The sequence below is a fragment of the Magnolia sinica genome, chromosome 3, assembly GCF_029962835.1.
Source record: "Magnolia sinica isolate HGM2019 chromosome 3, MsV1, whole genome shotgun sequence".
NCBI classification, from domain to species: domain Eukaryota; kingdom Viridiplantae; phylum Streptophyta; class Magnoliopsida; order Magnoliales; family Magnoliaceae; genus Magnolia; species Magnolia sinica.
The window spans coordinates 101,725,090-101,746,837 of NC_080575.1; the positions used below are offsets into that span (position 1 = coordinate 101,725,090).

Sequence of the window (21,748 nt, forward strand, 5' to 3'; positions counted from 1 at the left end):
ATCTTATCTCTAACCTACCTTCACCCAAGAACATAAGGGACGTGCGATCCTTCCTAGGACACGCCGGGTTTTACAGAAGATTCATAAAGGACTTTAGTCTCATCTCTCGTCCTCTATGTAATCTACTTCAAAAGGATGCACCATACGAGTGGACTAAACCATGTCAGGAAGCTTTCATTAAGCTTAAGGGCATATTGACTAGTGCACCCATCATACAACCACCTGACTGGAGCATTCCTTTTGAACTTATGTGCGACGCGTCTGATTATGCTCTTGGGGCAGTTCTAGGCTAGAGAAAAGATAAGAAACCCTACGTTATTCATTACGCAAGTAAGACTCTAAATCCTGCCCAAGTGAACTACTCGACTACGGAAAAGGAACTCTTAACCGTAGTGTTCGCCTTGGACAAATTTAGGTCGTACTTGATTGGATCCAAGATCATTATTTACACTGATCATGCAGCACTTAAGTATCTTCTGTTTAAGAATGATGCTAAGCCCCGCCTGATACGATGGATCCTCCTACTCCAGGAATTTGACCTAGAGATAAAAGTTAAAAAGGGAGTAGAGAACGTAGTGGCTGACCATCTTTCTCGCCTTAATCCCTCTGATTCTCTTGAAACAACACATATCAATGACATGTTCCCCGATGAACAATTGTTCAGAGTCTCCCATTCACCTTGGTTCGCTGATATTGCTAATTATCTTGCCAAAGGCTCCATACCGACACATTGGACTGCGCAAGATAAGAAGAAATTTTTCACCAAGGTACGTAACTTTTTCTGGGATGATCCGTATTTGTTTAAATATTGCCCAGACCAAATCCTGAGGAGATGTGTGCCAGACGATGAGCATCAAAGTATCATCTCCTTTTGTCACTCACAGGCCTGTGGTGGTCACTTTTCTGCTAAAAAGACCACGGCCAAGATTTTGCAGTGTGGCTTTTACTGGCCCACTATGTTCAGGGACACTCACGAGTTTTGTAAAGCTTATGAGCGTTGTCAAAAATTGGGAGGGTTGTCCCGTCGAAATATGATGCCTTTGAACCCCATTCTGATCATCGAGGCATTTGATTGCTGGGGCATCGATTTCATGGGGCCATTCCCCCAATCTTTTGGAAATTTATATATTTTGCTTGCCGTAGACTATGTCACTAAATGGGTCGAAGCGATTCCATGTCGAACTAATGACCATCGCACGGTCATTAAATTCCTGAAAGAAAACATCCTTTCCCGATTTAGAACGCCTCGAGCTATCATTAGTGATGGGGGCTCACACTTTTGTAATAGACCATTTGAGAGTTTAATGAAGAAATACGGTATCTCTCATAAGGTGAGCACCCCATACCACCCACAGACAAGCGGGCAAGTTGAGATTTTCAATAGGGAGATCAAACACATTTTGGAAAAAACGGTTAACCCTGACTGTAAGGATTGGTCAATTCGATTGACCGATGCCTTATGGGCGTACCGTACTGCTTTTAAAACCCCTATTGGAATGTCTCCCTTTAGACTTGTCTATGGGAAAGCTTGCCACTTTTGGAACATAGAGCCTACTGGGCAATCAAAAGTTTGAATTTCAATTTGGACAACGCTGGCTCGCTACGCAAACTTCAGTTAAATGAACTAGAAGAAATCCGGAACGACGCTTATGAGAACTCGAGAATTTACAAGGACAAGATGAAGGCATTTCATGACCAACATATTTTACGAAAATCATTCACGCCAGGCCAGAAAGTTCTCTTATATAATTCTCAATTACATCTCTTTCCGGGTAAGCTTCGATCTCGTTGGACCGGCCCTTTTACTATTATCACCGCTTACTCTCATGGGGCCGTCGAGATAAGAGACCCAGACAATGGCAAGGAGTTTAAAGTAAATGAACATCGCTTAAAGCCATTTGTCGAGAAATTTGATTCAGAGGACATGTCCATACCTCTGACTGATCCTGTTTACCAGGATTGATCTCCTAGTCTGATGGAGGTATAGGTAGGTTTCCTGTTTTCATAGGAATAGGATAGACGATGAACTTCGCGCTCTTGGGAGCCAACCCAGCTTTTCGTTCTGTTTCATTCACCAAGTTAGTTAGTTCAATGTTTGTGGGTAACATTGCTGCAAACCCTCACGAGACTACAACTCGTCCACTAGGGACAACTTAGGGGTTTAAAGGCTTGTTGCATACGCTAAATGCAATCGAGAGTACCTGCAAAAGTGATGTAGGTAGGATTTCATTTTTGTTATTTTTATTTTACTTCTGTTGGTTTCTCTCTTGTGCTGACCCGATCTTACGCAGATATCTTTGGAAAGCCTTTTGATTCTTTCGTCCAGGTACTATCTTTCTATCACTCCTCTTATATTTTTGTTGTCCTATGTGCATTGCATGCTTATTTCTTTTACATTGAGGACAATGTAGATTTTAGGTTGGGGGTAGGAGATTAGGTTTCCTAATCAGCATTTTCTTGGTCTTGAGCAAAAAAAAAAAAAAAATTTGTGAAATTTTTTAAATTTTTCTGACATTTTTGTGAATCCGAAGTGATTTTGACAACCATCTTAGATTTAAAATTACAAGATGAGTAATGTTGGTAATTTATGACTCTTAGATTCAGTTATTTATTATATTAGATTTCACAGTTAAGTTTGAAGTGTTAATCTCTGATTAGAAGTTGTAAACATTGATTGAGTTATGATCTCACATGTCACATCTCGCTTTCACATTAAGGTTTCAGTTTGATATTGAAGGATTTACTTGGTACTCACTAAGCTTGAAAGGAACCAACCTGAGAAATTGAAAGGATTGGGCGAATGGTCGACGCCATAGGTTTGCTCCCTATAGGTGTAGATTTAATTCCCTATGAATGATATGTGAAAATTTTGGGTGTACAATCTTCATCATAGGTTTGCTCCCTGTAGGTGAGGATTTGATTCCCCTTCTTGGCGTCACTTTTAATGGAAAAATCAAAAGCTGAAGGAATGAAAAGATGATCTGTGAGGCAAGTTTTGGTTATCATGAATCTTCTTATTGGTTACCAATGATATCCTGAAATAGAGAAGTGAATGTTAATGATGATAAGCTGAGATTACACTCTATGCTCATAGATCTCAATGATTAGCATTTTTCTAATTAATGGAATAATACTTTGAACTTGATTATGAAGTTTACCGTGCGCTTGAGTCTAGGAGAAAGTAATATCCAACATTCATGAATCTGGGAATTCTCATATCTGGATTATTCTACAAAAATCACTCGAGTTTATAGAAATTGTTCTGTAATTCTCAACTTACTTTTCGCATATTTTGCTCGGGACTAGCAAAATGCTGGTTGTGGGTTGTGTTGAGGGTCAAATATTGCATATCAGACCCATTTATTGCATGGATTTACAATCATTGATACCGTTTAATAGCCTGATTTAATCGTGTTTGTGATGCAGAGTGTATTTACAAGCATGAATTGAAAAAGGGTGCTTAAACCATGGATTTGACGCTCTGATGACACCCAAGGCAAGGGACGGACTCCAGGGGACCAAAATCGATGGAATTACACACCAGGGATGCGAGGAAATCAAGTCATTCACGTTAAAGAGGCCCGAAATTGGTGAAAAATACAAGATCACATAGTTCTCGTCATCTGATTGGCTCAAAACTTTATATATGGCCTGAGGGCCATAAATTAACCATGCATATCAAATTTCAGCCCTCGGATCACTATGGAAGTACCCCAACTGACAGATCAGCCCATAAACCGTTGATTTTGGGCCCACCTGATATCTGGAACTGTCTCAACTTTGGTTTCGACGGTCTAAACAAGATGAGAAAGTAAATGGCTGGATCAGATTTTCGAATCACATCACAGTGGGGCTTGTATGTGAGGCGTGTACACTGCACGTGTACACGTACATGAGCCGCACCGAATTAACTAAAGCGGGTCAGTGCTGCTGACCCGCGTCTCCTTCCCAAATACGGCAATTGCCGTTTCAAGCGGCAAAACGGACGGACGCTGTCCGTTTTTGCGGACGCTAGTGGGCCCCACACATTATCCCAGTGGACAATCCAAATCGTCCATCGTGTAGAGGGCCTCGACTACTACAAAACCTTGCTGAACTTTTGGAGCCTTGCAAGCACACGTACGCGATATAGAGGCCACAAACAGGCAGTCCTGCGACATTCAAAACGATTTTTGAGGTGATTTTTTCTTTGGGCCGCGTCAATGGACGTTCAAAACCACCCATTCTTGACTGAAATTTTATTCTGAATCTAATGGACGGGGTGGATTTTTCCAAAAATACCTCTGTGGGTCCCACCGATCACGACAGCGCCGGACGTGCGAAAGGCTTACACGTCCGCGAAATCGGATTTTCCAGGCAGTTATGGCCCACCATCTTTGATCATATGGCAGATCTGAACCGTCCATCGTGTAGGCCAGCCAAAATACTTCCAAGAGACGCTGATTTTACAGAAATAATGCAAGGAACGCGAGAGTTATGAAGCCCTGAACTTGGCTGCGAAAAGGCTTTCGCTGCGCGTGCGATAGCTTCCCAAATCCGATTTTCACCACTCCAAAAGCTATAAAAAGAGTTCCAAACGTGGAGAAGAGGGTATGCTTGAATAGGGGACGTCAGATAGAGAGAGGCGGAGAGAGAAGTGTTTGGAATTTTTATGTATTTTTTTTTATTTTTCTTCTTTTTCCTATGATTATGTTAGGCTAAATCCCTTAGCTAGGGCTAAGAGGTGAAGCTTGTGGCGTGATGGGAGCTTCTACAGGTTTGATTTGAACTGAACTGATTGATTTAGTTTTGATTTAAGAAATTTTTTTAGTCATTAATGGTTTGTTGTGATTTAAATTACAGTAGATCTGTGATGGCTTGAATAATTCCTTTCCTTTTATTTTGATGTTCGGAAACCCTATTGTTCGCCATCGTCTCATAGACATGGTTGAATGATGGAATCCTTCCTAACACTCATACATCTTTTAGTTGGTTATGGATTGGTCTAAGTTCTGTTGTTTACCTTGTCTCTTAGACATGGATTTATGATGGAATCATACCTAACTCTTATGCCTTTTATCTCTTGAAAACTATATCAAGTAAGTTCAGTATAATATTCATGATGTAGGCATAAGATCTCCCTGATCTCTACAAGTGGATCCTCTGAATCCCTAGTTCCCTTTCTCTGAATTCTTTAAGTTTAGATTAATATTTCACCATTATTCCTCAAATCACAATTGGTTTAGATTTCATCTTAGCCTAGTTCTAGGTCTGGTTATTTTCAGATAACGTACAGGTTTCAGTCCTTGTGGATTCGACCTTGGTCTTATCGAGTTTATTACTACATCACAACCCTGCACTTAGGGTGTGAACAGGAGATCCACCCCTTGATGCTTTCGTAGCTTCCTCTGTACATCGCACAGTTACTCTCAGAGTTCTGTGAGTTCAGAAGGATCATATGAGAGGAGTTTTTTCCCTTGGAATTGACCAGATCTCCTACTAGGAAGAGGATGTTGGTGATCTTGCGTTGATTCTGTAGGGAAGAGTAGAATGTGATTTATTGGAGGAATGAGGGGAAAAGCGAAATGAACTTGAGGGATTGAACTGTTCTATACACTAGGCTGGGTTGCCTGTGTATTCAGTGTGACACTTGACACTAAGCGAAGTAGTGGCTCTTGCATCGTTCGAAGTAGCAGCTCTTGCGTGGTTGTATTTGTCTGTGGGTCTGTTGGAGCTATTGGTAGCAATGCAGGTGTTGGTGTTGGTGCGAGTGCTGATGTTTCGAGATCTGGTTGAGCTACTGGCTCTTCTTCATGGGTAGCTTGAGAGGTCATGGCTGCGCGGGATCGAGTGGTCATGGTTCGAATCTGTGCCTAAGAAAGTGTAAACGAAAGATTTTTTTTTTTTTTTTTGTGAATGCAGTGATGAATGTCCCTTGAGATTGGAATACCACACGTTTTTAAGTCGGGTCTCGGCTAGTGTGAGCTAGCAAATCCCCAGTGGAGTCGCCATTCTATAGACACTGGAAATCGGTGCCCACACTGATTTGTATGTTATGTTTTTTTATAGGAGTGATTAGGCTGATTTGTGGATGTTGGAGTCACCACTAGCCAATTAATCTCAAAATCCCGCAGTCGGCTAGAACCCGCAGAATATGTAAGGTTGGAGAAATCCGAAGACTCTCCTACCTTAAATTGACTCATGGTCTGCGATCCGGGATTCCGGGTAAGGGACGTCGGTTACAAAGAGGGAAGGTGTTAGGTACCCTCTCTACCTGTATAAACGTACGGTCTCTACTTAGTGTGGTAAAAAAATCTCAAGGGATGAATGAGGTAGTCGGAGTAGGACTAGGCACATAAGGAGTTCTGATGTGGGAAGATCCGAGATTTCGGCAAGCTACAGAGCATACATCCAATAGTGCGTCTAGAAAGCAGATGTAATGATGTTTATGCCAAAAGGTGAAGAAAAATGGACTAGATTGCTAGGAATTTCTGATGTGACAGGATCCGATCTACGACAAGTCACAGAGCATACGTTCACTAGAGATCTAGAGAAGCGGGGGGGTTGAGAACGGAATAGATGTCATGATGAATGCTTGTATATAAAATGAATGGATCTTTGGCTTGATCTTGAGTAGGCTAAGACATAGACTGAGTCATGATTAATGCGGGCTAGACTTGGGGATTAGGATGGTTGGGAAGGTACGGAGTAAGCTAAGGGGATAGCTGAAAAATCTGGACTTGGAGGCTTTGGAGCTCCTCCTCGCCCTCACTCTCTTCCTCCCTCTCTCCCTCTCTCTCTTACTTAGCTTTGGAAATGAGAAGTTCTTCTTGGGTGTGTTGAAATGAGAAGAGGAGAGGGCTATTTATAGTATTCTAAATGACTCTATGGTAAATAGGGGGTAGGTAAGGGTTAAAATGGTATAATGGAGGCTTGTGATTGGCTTAGAAGAGAGGAGCGCCACATGGAGCACTTCCATTGCCTCTTGAGGCTGGTAAAATGGTAAATAGTGAACCCTAGAGGGGTAAATTCAGGGGAAAGTTGACTTTCGGGCTAAGAGACAACTATTGCTCGGAGGACACACGCGTCCAGCGAGCGATGGTAATCGGAGTACCGTCGGCGGTAGTCCAACTACTGCCCGGGCTGGGTTTGGTCCGAAACTCGTGTGGCTAGCTCCGTGCATGTTTTTTGAGAGGAAGCGGTAGTTTGACTACTGCCGGTGGTAGTCAAACTACCACCTCGGGTATAGTTTCTCTTGAAATTTAGCCGGTGGGTCCTTTTTTGGGTCCTAAGAGCGGAACAAAGTCCGTTTTGGATATTTGGCTTGAAAATGGCTCAAAATTGGCTCGATTGTGACCTAAAAATGGACCGAGAAATGGGTTGATTGTGGGTGAAGGTTTTGGTATGCTTTAGCTTGAATAATGGCTTGTGATGGCTCAGGTTTGGTTGGGGTTTGGATCACAGTTCCCGGATTGTCCTAATTTTCTCAAGATATTAGCTTAGGTGGGGTGTCTACAATAAAAAACACATCAAGGTAGCCCTTAGAAAGGTTTCAACGGTGTATGCCATTATCACTGCAGGTTCCTTTGGTGTGATCCATTGGAGATGTAGACCTACTTAATTTATAGTAACATACCTTAAAAGCGATGAATAGCGTGGATAAAACAATTACATCACGGTGGCCCCACAGAGCCCTTTTCGGGCGGGGGTAGGACACAATCCGCGTCCCCTCGGATCCCCTGGGGTCTCAGCTATTCGGCTCCCTAAGATCATACGGACACTCCTGTGGGCGCACCATCGGGACGTGTTAGATGTACCAATTATGAGCACGTGTGTGGATATGGTGTCCACGTAAGAAAAATCAATCCAATTCCGGTAGATGGATGAGAGAGACATGTCAGAGAAATGGATAGTCCAACACGCGCCTGGTCGCGTGTCAAACTCCGTAATTATACCGAAAAAAAAAAAAAAACAGAAACTCGACGGCAGCTGGGGAGAAAAACAGAACCTCCAACAACCAACTAAAACCGGTTGTTCTTCACGACCGTCCCCTTTCTCGTATCAATCTCTCTCGACCGTTCAGACAGGTTTCAAGAGTTCGTTTGGCCTCCATCATGACTCAGAATCCAGCGTATGTCGCCAGCCACTGTGGCCTACATGCTGAGTGATCTGATGACCCGAACGTCCATGTTTTGGACTATCTGTAGATGGATGTAGAATAATGAAAAGAAAAATTTTAATGGCTGTCATTCAGCTCTAAAAATCAATGATTGAGATCGTTAATTAAGCTTGACAATAGAAGAACAACTTATTTATAGTAGGGTCCTTACGCTTGCTCCGGTGGTAGACACCGGGTCAAGGGTTCGAGTACCCATAAGTGGTGAAATTCCGTTACGGTGTGAGTGTGTGGGGTTGTGTGTGCGCGCACAGTAATGATAATATGGACGGTTCAGATCATTGGTTCATCTCAAATGTAGGCCCAAGTGGCTGGTATCACACGCTGGATCCTACTACATCCCGACGGAGGCAAAACGAACTGAATGGTTGGTAAGATGTTGACAAAGGAAGGATGCTATCTATGCACGGCTAATATTCACACGATTCCCACGGCCAAACGTAGCAGACACGGTCACATCTGGACTGCTACTGCATGTGGGGCCCACCGTGGATGAGGTCCCAAATCTGGCCATCTTAACTGATCATAACAGTAGTTACTTGGAATATGGTCCAAAAATGAGTATGGTCCTTTTCTCCCCTCCACGCATCTTGGCCACACGATGTGACTGTGGGGCTCACCAGAGGAGCTGTTCTCTGGTACTGCCTCCATTCACACGATCTCCCTATGGGAAGTTTATTTAAAAACGGGTGTAATACCGTTAGGTGCAGTTACATTAGTCGCATTGTACGGATATGGATGCTTGAGGATAAGAAACCCCCAAAATATAAGGATAGCGGGAATCTAGCAGCATTCCAAAATCTAAATTTCAAAAGCTTATTTTGAGATATGTACCTTTTCCGATTCCCACCTACTACTTACAGGTGGTGAGAGATAAGTGTCGGCGTCCCTCAGAAAACAGTTGTAAACAATATATAACATTGTAAAATCATGTTTACCCGCGTATCCAAAAAGTAGGATGACGGGTGCCCCATCATAATAAACATTGTAATCTCATGCCTAAATTTTCTAAATTCACGTGGTGTGGCCCATTTGAGTTATGAAATGATCTAATGTTTGGGTTGTCCCTTCATCTCGATACGACCCATTTAATGAGTGGACTAGATTTCATATACAGAGCATGTTGGGCCCCACATGCAACCTGAAAGTTTCTATGATGGGCATCTTATCCTTATTGCTCCCTTTGTTCCCTTCGTTGTGGCCCAATTGCTTTTTATTTTACAATTATATTCTCTTCAATGTATCCTTTTTAGAATTCTCACGGATATCTTAGATGGCACATAATCATAGGACGCGGATTGCGTACTACCCCCCTCCCGTCCCTAGCTCCAAACAGGCAGTTCTATGAGTGGGCCCACCGTGATGTATCTGTACATCCAATCCATCTATCTCTTTTCTTAAATTATTTTTAAGGCATGAACACAAAAATGAGGCAGATCTAATGATCAAATGGACCACACTACAGATGACTCTTGCATTTAATGCAACTGACATCTAATGGTTTGTGCATTTTAATGCAACCAAGCTTATTATTTGGTGTGGTCCACTTGAGCTTTGGATTTGCCTCATTTTTGTGATCAAGCCTTAAAATAATCTGAGAAAAGGGATTGACGGTGTGGATGTAAAGATACATCACGGCGGGCCGGCCCACAGAACTGCCCGTTCGGAGCTAGGGACGGGCGGGGTAGTACGCAATCTGCTTCCATAATCATAATGGCGGGCCCTACACAGTTCAACTTATGAGAATTCATGCACGTTTTTTGATAAATGATCATTCCCCATTAAACTATTCCAAGTAATCCTTCATATTTAATAATATTAGGGAACGGTGTCAGCTGGTCTCTTTGAAATTTAAGGCTGACTGGGTTAGGTGGATGTCAATGGGTTGACCATTAGTTCGTGCACTGAGCCCTAGCTGGGTTTGGTGGGTGTCAATGGTTTGACCATAGTTAGGTGACCATCCATTCATCCCAACCCTCCGAAGGGATAAAAAAACAAAAAAGCAACAATGGTAAATTCTAATCAATGGTTGATAATACTTAATTTCATAAGTAAACGAGATACCATGCAATGCTCAGGTGTAGAGATTGTAAGTCAGTTATTACTATTGGGTTGTGTTGGTCATTGATCCAACTGTCCATATTTTGTAACCCATTGTTTACCATTCATATGCCAAAAATATCCCAGATTGAAAAATTCCCGACCTTCCAAAAAAGTGGCCAACAAAGAAACGGTTGAGATATAGGCCAGCCAGATATGATATAGCTAGATCTCCAAATAAACACAATTATATTTATTTATTTGTATGGCCAGCCATAATGATCTTTATCATTTCATCGTTTTGGATCAATGAACCATAGGCTCCACATGTGTGAACTTAAAAACAGTACACACACAATCCAATCGCTTAACCTAAAAATTGATCGGACCATGCATGCCATACCAAGCTAACAGGTCAAGTCCCTGTCCAAAGCCACATCTGGCTCCTTATGCCAGGAAGTCCATACGTCACTTTTGCGTGGCTTTTGATAGCACATTTTCAATCTCTTACAATCCTCAATTGGATTTAAAAAAAAAAAAAAGCTTATGTGGCATTTTTTGGTCAGATTCACCGACTTCATGTTATTCAAACACACGGCTTGACTTATTTTAATTACGTGTGAGATTCACATAAATTCGAAATTTCAATGCTCTTTTTCTCTGTATAAATCCCACCTTACCTACTCATCTCTCATTACCTAACCCCAACAGGAACACTAATATAAAAGTTCTTAAGGATATTATGGCAATAAGAGTATTGAAGCTGAAGATGGCCTTTGCATTTGTAGCAGTGTTTCTTCATCTCTTTCCAGTGATCAATTGCCTTCTTCATCGGAGCCAATTTCCTCAAGATTTCCTCTTTGGAACTTCAACTTCATCTTATCAGGTAAAAAGCATGTAATCACTGATTTTAGCTTTTATGCTACAATGTCAACATTTCATGGATTCTTTCACATTGGTTCGGATGGTGGGATATGAACCTTCTTATAAGAACTATCCATGCTAGTTTTTGGTAATTGCATGGGTGCAGCAAGTGGGCCCCATTAATCTTAAAATTAGTGAATGTCTCAAACTTGTCAATCTATATTCTTGGGAATTGATCAGGTGGGCTCATCATTCTTAGAATTGCTTAATTCCAAGACCCAAATCTGTTAATCTCAGCTATTGGGAATTGGGGGCAGAAGGTGGGCCCATCAATGTTGGAATTTGGTCACTACTTGAAGGCTTTGAAGTTGCCTTCAATCTTGGAATTTGATCAATCTTTGAAGAGCCCGAGTCAGAGCATATTCTTAAGACGCGGATTAGATACTGATAGGTTGAATAGCGGGTCCGCTGCTGAAGTGACGTCACCAAATTATGTGGGCCCACTATAATGTATGTGTTGTATCCACACCGTCCATCCATTTTGAGATATCATTTTAGGGCATGAGCCAAGGAATGAGGGAGATAAAAATCTGTAGCGGACCCCACCACAGAAAGCAGTGGAGAGAGTGATTCCCAATGTTGAAACTATCCTACGGCCCACCATAATGTTTATTTGAAATCCAACCCGTTCAAAAGTTAAAAAATACTTGAAATAAGGGAAAACATAAATATCAGCTTGATCTAAACCTTTTGTGGCCTTTAGAAGTTTTTAATGGTGGACGTCACTGTTCCCACAGTTTTCTGTGCTGGGGCCCACTGGATCTTTGGATTTAACTCATTCTTTAGCTATTGCCCTAAAATGATCTCTCCAAATGGATGGAAGGCATGGATACAAAACATACATCATGATGGGGCCCATGGAACTTGGTGACGTCACATCAGTAGCTAGTCTAGCTGCTCAACCTTTCAGTAGCTAATCCGCATCCATATTCTTAGATGAAATAATCCAAATGCATGTAACCATGCAGAAAGGTGATGCATTGGATCAGGTTCATTGCTTGCAGGGAAGATAATGCATGCATGTGTTTAGCCTATGTGGGAAGAGGCTAACTAGTTGGGTATTTTCTACTAGCAATAGAAAATAGTAAAAAAAAAAGAAAAAAAAGTTGATGCTGGTGAGGGGGGATTTTGGATAATAGATTGCATAAATACTTAAATAGGTAAAATATTATAGAATTTCATGATATGTGCTGCAACCAAACATTATCATAAACAAATATGCATTCTATGGGATGCCTTGCAAGCGCTTGCACCCTCACTGTTCTAGTTTTTTTTTTTTTTTTTTAATTAATTAATTAATTTATTTATTTATTTATTTTTAAAATTATTTCAAGTCATTGGATGTATTAAATTAGGGATAAAAAATAATTATTTACTGCATCCAACAATTGAAAATTCCTTGCACCACAAGGATAGGTGCAAATGTGACCGAGGATGGTGGATCTAATACAAAATAATGTAGCGAATGCATGGATAAAAGAGACGATCATATCATCATTTTGTTTTTAAGCATAGCCCTTGAATTCATGGAGTTTTTTTATTTTTTATCCTTAAAATCAAGAAATATGATTAATATTATTTAGTGAAGTATTGATTATAATGTATTTGGTGTGTTTATATAAGCAAAAGAACCAATAAATTCCAAATTTAACTCCAAAATAAGAAATAGTAAAAAGTACTAAAAAGTATTAAAAAGACATCTTATCCTATCAAAGCTGTGGCTGTTGGAAGTTACAAGTGTATTTAGGTTATTTTTATTTATTTATTTTTTTTCCAATCTAAAACCCCGACAATCCCATTTCTGCAATCTTAGGCCATCATTGGCTTGTTCTTTAGCATTGACAGACATGGGTGGTCAATTTTATGTGAGAATGACTAGTCTCTTTGCAAATATCCAGTACAAAGTTTATGAATTCCGGTGAATACATGTGTATACCTTCTCATGGTATACACGTGTCACATACACTTTGTGAAAATGACGGGTTGACCCAGCCCATGAGCCAAATATACGTGCCTAGGCTCATCCCAGCAGGCTCAACCTGACATGATGCAACCCGGTCCCACTACTTATTTAACCATATTGGGTTAGACTGCACAAGTCCAAATCAAGATGATGCGGGTCCTTAGACTGCACAAGTCCAACCCAACCTGGTCTACCCAGAGCAGAGTATCTTCAGTCCGGAAAAACAGGAAAAGACAGTATTATGACTGATTTATATTGATAATGCTTTGTTTTGTAGATTGAAGGGGCGTACTTAGAAGGCAACAAAGGTATAAGCAATTGGGATGTTTTCTCTCACATACCAGGTTGGTTTTGTTTTTGCCTTTCCTTTCTCTCTGCATTCAATTTTTTAGGTATAGTAAAATACAATTTTAAAATTAAAATTTCATTGAATTTTCATGTTCCATATTCAGGAAAAATTGCGGATGGAAGCAATGGAAATGTTGCTGATGACCATTACCGTCGTTACATGGTATATATTTTTATTTTTATTATTATTTTTTAAAATCAAGAAAAATTTAATGGGCTTGGCAGATTTCTTAGATATTGGAAGATCTAACTGGCATGATGGGCAGCTAATTGTATATGCAATATGCACTCCTTGATTTTATTTGTTACACAAACAACATTACAATGAGAATCAAACGGCAAACTCTCTTCAAGAAAGAAAGAAAGGAAAAAAAAAAAATCCTACATCCTGTTCATGATATGAACATTGCCCAGTTAAAAAAGTCATCCCTTCCTATTCATGAGATGTCACAGACTTTGAATTTCAGTCGAGGCCCCTTAGTCTGGTACAACTAACAACCTTGCTTCGACTTCACGCACGCCTGGTGGATTCATATCTATGTGAATATACATTCATGGATGTCATACATGTATATTTATACATGAGTAAGAAGATTTTTCATAATATTCGACTGCTGCCAGTCCGTGGAATCAAAGTCATACATGAGAAAAAAGATTTACCTTGGCCCGTCATTGATAACGTTTGGCGAAGCTTCGCTTACTTTAGTCTAGCTTTGCTGGTGAGGATGTGGGCTTGCTGTCTTTCATTCCTCTTAGAAGGATGTTTTTCTGTATTATTCCGGTCGAGGGAGTGGAGTCCGCCCACGTGGTGGTGTGGGTGGGTGTTTAAAAAACAATAAAATAAAAGAAATAGATGGCCCGGGTGTATTCGTCTCTTTAAGGAAAAAGATGTATGGTACTCTATTGTGCATCACTGGGTTATGCACACCTAATTGTGGTGGGTCCACCTGATACATTTCTAAATGATCCAAATGGACTGTTCCATAGCCTATGTGACCAATGTCATATATAACCCATTAATTTCTTACAGTCCTTGGTTTTATCATCCAGACCATTGTCCCGATATGCCCCCACTGGGGATATAGTATGCCTGAAAAATCTGTCATATTGGAAGATCCTGAGCTTGGATCAGTGGATCTAAGTGGCTGAGAGAAAATATGGAGACAGTCTATACATCCATCAGAATGTGAAACTCTAAATATTGAAGGGTCAGGATCTTAAAATCTAGGAGATTTCAGCTGGCTTCATCCATGGTGGGGCCGCTAGAGTTAAACCCGAAGCCAAATACTCACCACACAAATATCACAATGGTCAGATGGGCTCGAGTTGGCCTTTTATGTCATATAGCTATCAGTCAACAAAAAGAAAAAAAAATAAGGAAGGAAGAAAAAAAAAAAAAAAAAAAACTAACATAATGATAACTTGTTGGACATGAACAGGAAGACATTGAATTGATGCATTCCCTTGGAGTGAATTCCTACAGATTTTCCATATCTTGGTCTAGAATCCTCCCAAGTGAGTTTTACTTACGTTTCTGCAATTTTACTGTCAGGACATCCAACCCCTCCAGCAGGTTGACCCACCATGAAGATCCCATGGTGATAAAATCAGGCATATCTACCGATGAGGCACGCCACACTGTAGTTTGGACCAAATGAGAGGTTGTCCATTCTTTTCTTTGGTATGTCCCATCTGATGAGCGGATTGACCTATTTTTGAGCCATTTGTTCTTCATGGTGGGTTTAACCTTTGGGACGGGTTGGATGTTCTATCCACTTAGCATGTTGACATTTAGGTGTGTCTGACACCTCATATTTTAGCAAAGACTTAATCTTCATTTTAATATATGTTAATGAACAACAGAAGGAAGATTTGGTGAGATTAATAGGGCAGGAATTGAATTTTACAACAACCTCATTGATGCTCTCCTTCTCAAAGGTAACAACATCCTCTTGTTTTTTACTGCACAATATCCACCATCCATCTTTTTTTTATTTTTTATTTTTTATTTTTTATTTTAACACACGCACACACACCCGCACACACTCACGCTAGTGGAATTTCACCACCTATGGGTACTCAAACCCTTGACCCGGTGTACCACCGGAGCAAGAGCAAGGACCCTACCTGCTCGTACAGTCAGCCTAGCAAGGACCCACTGCACAATATATATCCACCATCCATCTACCACGCATACGTATTAATTTGCTTATCCTACCTGCTCATACAGTCAGCCTAGCATATGTGTGCAATATCTGATCTGTCAATCAGGTGGGCCATGCAGTGTGGGTGCCCTGGCCTGATTTCAGTCCAGTCAACGCATCAGAAGGACTAGAGTGCATAAAAGAAATGGACAGCTAAAACAAGGTTTTTTTCTGTACCCATCCAGCACTTTGGCTCATCTGATGAGTGGAACTGGCCAGAATTCTGGGCCAAGGTATGTACACTGTGGGCTCTGCATGGGTGGTATACATGTTTGTCGCATATGCCGTATGATAGGATTAGCAAAAACTCCATTTCTATCTTATATCAACACACACACACACACACGCACACATGCATTTACACGTGTGTATAATGATTTTAATTAATTATTTTCATCTTTGATATTTTAATAGGGATCCAACCATTCGTTACACTAAACCATTTCGATATTCCTCAAGAACTCGAAGACCGATATGGTGCATGGTTAAGTTCTCAAATTCAGTAAGTTGTCTACCTTCTGCTGGGACAGGTTCGGTTTGGGTCGGGTCAGTGTCAGTTCAAGCGTGACCCATTTCCTAAACTGGCCAAGGACTTGGCCCAAACACGTCCCATAGCCCATTACCATGTGGTCCAAGTTGACCCATTAAAATTTCATCAGGCCTGACCTATCGCATTAATAGTAATGGATCTGGCTCGAATGACCTGACCCAATCTGGCACGACTCAACTCATGGTCAAGAAGGGAATTATAGGCTAAAAGCCTGACTCAAACATACACACAATATAAACATCATGTGTAGATACTTATCTTCTATTAGTTTGTTCTGGGTTTTGAGCCACCATCCAAACCTATTGAAAGCGTATATGGGCCAAGTTGGGTCAGGTCATCCGTCCATGGGACAAGTCTATCGACTCAGACTCAGTTAGACTTGATCTGGTTCGATCTCATGAGTTTACCCCCACTTGGGCATGCAAGTCAAGCTGATGCAACCTAACTTGGGGAGTCTTAATTCGATTCAGGACCGAATGAGTGGGTCCAAGCCACCAAGTCTTTTAACCATGACATTTACTTAATTGGTCTATGTTCTCTAGCCCTATGCCGATCAGCTACCCATATATTTTGCTTCACCCAAACCCGCTTCAAAACCAGATCAAGCTTGTTAACCACAGATTGACCCGACCTATGGTGTTATAGCATTAAGGCACACCTTGTCAACCAAATGGTGCAGTCTGGTTTGCATTGTGGTTTACTATTACATGGTGGTCTCTTGATTCTGTTTTCAATAACTATTTTTGCAGGGAAGATTTTGGATATTTCGCAGAAGTATGTTTCAAGTCTTTTGGAGATAGAGTAAAATACTGGACAACCTTCAATGAGCCAAACCTCATGGTGAAACTCAGTTACCTAACTGGTTTATACCCTCCCGCCCATTGTTCCAAACCATATGGAAATTGCACGACGGGTGACTCCACAATTGAGCCATACATTGCAGCCCATAATATCATTTTGTCCCATGCCACTGCGACCGATATTTATAGGAGAAAATATCAGGTAACGGATTCTTGCTTTTGTTTTGTTTTTATTTTTTCACTACACTAGTTGCACGAACCTTCCCATGCATGTAGTTGCATATGGACACGTGAGTATTCATACACCAATCCAAACCATGAATTCATTTCAAACTACTTTTCTCAGTCCAGAGCTAATGAACCAGGCCCATCTGATGATTCTAGCCATTCATGTGTTAAGCCTTTTCACACAAACATAAAGGATTGAATGGTTAGTAGTTATCCTCGTATGACCAAAGTGGTGCTTTGGAAGAACAAGTAGTCCAAGGTGGGATCCACTGAATTGGACATCTTTACTATACGAATGATCTCGCTGTCCTTTTACACATCCCCTTTGATTGGATGATTTGGATATTTGATCGGTGTGATTTTTGCAGGGTGCCCTATTAAGTGTTGGTAAGACCCAATAGACATTTTCCATCAATAACATAGGCATCCAACGGGTCCAAAATCCAAATGGGTGCATGGGAAGTTTTCCATGCACTGGGTTCCCTGGAGCATTTTCCACTGGTTACCCATATAACAAGGAGAGTTGTAATTTTTTTGTCTAAAAATACTTACGCATTCATGTATAAAAAGGAATTATAATGATTTAAAAAGTAATATTACCTTACATTGTTTTATAATTATCATGCATTTTTGTGGATTTCAGGCTAAACAAGGAGGTTCTATCGGGATCGTGGTGAGCGCCATTTGGTATGAACCGCTTAGAGATATTCCGGCAGATCGTTCAGCAGCTCAACGGGCCATGGCTTTCCACACTGCCTGGTAAACAAAATCTACAACTTCAGAGTAAAAATTGTGAATTTTGAAGTCTTGATAGAGACAGAATCAGTTGGAATATAAATTACAGTCCACTCAGAAGATAACTTTCCAATGAGTAGTGTGTGTGCAAAAGCCATCCTGTCTAATAGGTTGTCCCTATCATAAGGATCGCCTTCAGCAAAAATCAGACACATTCACCTTTCAGGTGGACCACTCTTGTAATTTTCTATCTATCAATGGGTAGAAATTGTTTCCTATGTTGTGATCCGCTCAATGAGATGATGGAGCTGATTTTTGAACTGGGCTAGGGGTTTGATGTCACATGCTCTTAACCGGTTGGAAGTAATCAGCTGGGTGGACTTCTAAGGTAGATTGTTAAATGGTCATTCATTCGGAAAATTAGGAGTGAGCTATGGTGTAAAAATCACACCGGTTAGATCAGGGAATTATAAGCTTAAGATCAATAGCATGAAAATGGACAACCAAGGTTGACCCAAAAAATAAAATAAGTAAAATAATTATCTTGAAATGACTAGTAAATACATACCACTTAGTATTTCTTATGATTCTAAATAATACGTTGATTTGATGATTCTATCCATGCAATTCATAGCTTGTAATAGAGGGCAGTTGTGACAAATTGGCCTCATTTGAACTGTTAGGATCATCTGATCGCCTAGTTTTTATGTGCACCCATGATACTTTTGGAGAGGTGGTGGATCCCAATCTCCCACACACATTTCAAATTGGGATTTAAAGCTTATAACACATCAGGATTGCCGACCACTTGCAGCGGATGACCCCGCCCCACTGTTGCTTGTGTGAATTGCTGATAATTCTCATTTTAAGTGTGTTTAGTTGTAAAAAATAAATAAAAAGCTGTGTTTAGTTGTAGTGAATCTCATGAAATTTCATGAAAATTTGCACCAAATTAGATTGATTAATCATGAAATATCGTGAGATATTATGATATTTGGTACAACCAAATGCACAATATTCATGAACTTTGTAATATTTTCTTTTTTGTGCTTGTAATTTGTTTTGATATTATGACATTTTATTAGAAGTTATACTCTTGCGAACATTTCTATTAATCGGAAAACCATTATTGCACCCAAATTGCAGGTTTTTAGATCCTATAATTTACGGAGATTATCCACCTGAAATGCGTCAGATATTGGGGTCAAGATTGCCAACATTTTCATCGAATGACCGAAGAAAGCTACTAAATAAATTGGATTTTATTGGAATTAATCATTATTCAAGTCTCTACGCGCAAGACTGCATGTTTTTTTCATGCAACTCCGGTACACCTGAAGAAGACACATACACATTGCTCACCGGAGAAAAAGATGGTAGACTGATTGGAATGACGGTGAGAAAAATACAATATATAAATAGAATGTTAGACAGAGAGTATTCACTTCATTCAAGTGACAATATATAAATAGAATGTTAGAGAGAGAGAGTATTCACTTCATTCATGTAACAATTTTGCCCATGAGATAATAAGGACCGGTGTAAGTTACAAGGGCAAAAAGTCATCATTTTGGTGAAGGTGAGCGGTTGGGCTCATCAGTACCGTTGATTTGAGTATCTAAATCTCTTGATTATTTTATGCAGACTGGGATGCCAACTTTATACGTGGTACCATGGGGTATGGAAAAGATTGTAACGTACATCAAGGAAAGATACAACAATACACCCATGTATATCACAGAAAATGGTAAGCTATTCTTTTCTTTCTTTTCTTTATTATTTATTTTTAAAGACATGATTCCGGGCTTTAGTACACTGCATTTTAGAAAATGTTTAGTGACTCATATCCTCACACGTGGCATAGATTCTGCAATCCAGACAACTCAAATTGTGAGGTAGATCTGGATGGAGGATACATAAAAGAAAAAATCACACTGATTGAGCAATCCTAACCATCCAATTAGTGGTTATCAAATAAATGGTTACGAATTGAACAGTCAGTGGACCAAATTTTGGCCATCAGATAACTTAGAGCTGACCCTACCTTGGCAACTTAGAGCTGACCCTACCTTGGCCTATTGCTACCCCAAGGTGACACGTCATGTGAGCCTATCCATTTTTCCCTGTAATAATAATGTTAAATCATTATAACCTCTCCAACTTCTACAACCATGGCTATAAGGACCTTTAGCTATTTTTGGTTATGTTATTGTGCTCCTCTTTGCCTAAATTTTTTAGGAGGAACTTCTTGTTTTTATCATAGAAAATGATTGGTATAGAGGAGTTTTATAAATTGTTTCATGATTTATTATTATTATTATTATTATTATTAAATACAGAAAATGATGAGTATATGGGTGTCTATGTGATTATTTCATCAACTTTTTTCTTTTCTCGATAAGGAACATTCTTGTAATTTATTTATATTAGACAATGATTAGTTGATGGTGTTTATATTTACCATGAATGGTATTATCATTGCAGGGTACCCACAAGATAGTAAAAATGGTGTTTCCAAGAAAGAATTGCTCAATGACGTGGAGAGAGTAGAATACTTGCGTAGCTACGTGACTTCGCTATCCGGATCTATGAGGTATTCTATTAGAAATAGATAGAAACAATAACATTTTCTTTTTGCGTACAAACCTTTTAATATTTATCAATATTAAACCACCACATTCCTCTCACCATGTGCATCTAGTCAAGTGTGTAGGGTGCTTACATACATTTACATGATACATGTATGTATGTATGTATGTATGTATGGGTATATGCATGTCTAGATTCATCATGCAATGGATGGCCTACTTGAAGAATTTCGGCTCAAAGGCACACTGCGATGCCGCTTATGAAGACAGTTTACATCTTACAATGGTATAATAGAGCTCTTGCATACAGTCTCTAAGATTCGGTCAGCCTAGACCCTTACAGAGACTGTTTGGTCCGAGTACCAAATTAATGTCTATCATAGGTTTGCAATATAAATAAGATAGACTATTATCTTTTAACCTTACTCAAGAAACATGAATGACTCAAAGAAGAAATAACGAAAAAAAAAATAAAATCGGAGCATTCTAAATGGGCTAAAGTTTGGGTATAAATAGGCTTTAAGTGATTTTTGGTGTAAAGTCACATAGATTAATAATTATGATACAAAAATGGAATTAATGTATGGGTCCTTCCATACATCTTTTGATGGATAAATGTATGTATCATTATGGATAAATGTATGTATCATTATGATATACATATAGTTTTATAGAGAGTATGTGTATTTACAATTAATTAGAACACAATATATTTGTAGACTAAATTCTAAACACATGCAACAATGCTATTATCATGCTTTCAGGAAAGGAGCTGATGTGAGAGGCTACTTCACATGGTCTCTAATTGACAATTTTGAATGGACATTCGGGTATACGCTACGGTTCGGGCTTTATCATGTGGACTACAATACATTGGAGAGAACTCCTAAACTATCTGCCCGATGGTACAAACGATTCCTTAGCAGCCCAAAGATGCTAAAACAGATTGGCGGCAGTGATTGGAGATAATCTGTTCAAATGCATGTGATGTGTATATGATATTTTATTTATGTTGTGTAAAATAATTCTTTGGGATTGTTTTGATTAATTAGTACATGATTGTCCACTCTATTATATTTTATTCAGTGGATAAGTGTATACTCCATTCCACATTCAATTTATCCCCATGTAGGCGTGTCATAAAACATGCTCCAAAGGATGTAATACAATTAATTTGATTATTTGATTATTTTCCAAGTTGTGATGTCCATCT

The 21,748-nt window shown here is 39.8% G+C and overlaps 1 protein-coding gene across 2 annotated transcripts in view; it reads left to right on the plus strand.

Annotated features, from left to right (window-relative positions):
• The window catches only part of LOC131240448 (beta-glucosidase 18-like), a 223,608-nt gene extending 202,103 nt beyond the window's left edge, over positions 1–21,505 (plus strand). The window contains exons 1-12 of one of the 2 annotated variants that reach the window (XM_058238688.1): positions 10,883–11,081; positions 13,360–13,426; positions 13,535–13,593; positions 14,870–14,945; positions 15,294–15,368; positions 16,049–16,136; positions 16,934–17,186; positions 17,856–17,971; positions 19,094–19,343; positions 19,592–19,694; positions 20,432–20,540; positions 21,300–21,505. In XM_058238688.1, the coding sequence (XP_058094671.1) occupies positions 10,938–11,081; positions 13,360–13,426; positions 13,535–13,593; positions 14,870–14,945; positions 15,294–15,368; positions 16,049–16,136; positions 16,934–17,186; positions 17,856–17,971; positions 19,094–19,343; positions 19,592–19,694; positions 20,432–20,540; positions 21,300–21,504 (1,545 nt within the window). In that variant the 5' untranslated portion in view covers positions 10,883–10,937 and the 3' untranslated portion in view covers position 21,505. Of the gene's footprint in view, positions 1–10,882; positions 11,082–13,359; positions 13,427–13,534; positions 13,594–14,869; positions 14,946–15,293; positions 15,369–16,048; positions 16,137–16,933; positions 17,187–17,855; positions 17,972–19,093; positions 19,344–19,591; positions 19,695–20,431; positions 20,541–21,299 lie in introns of those variants that run through there. The other variant, XM_058238685.1, reaches the window with a different exon arrangement.
• The last annotated feature ends 243 nt before the right edge of the window (positions 21,506–21,748 follow it).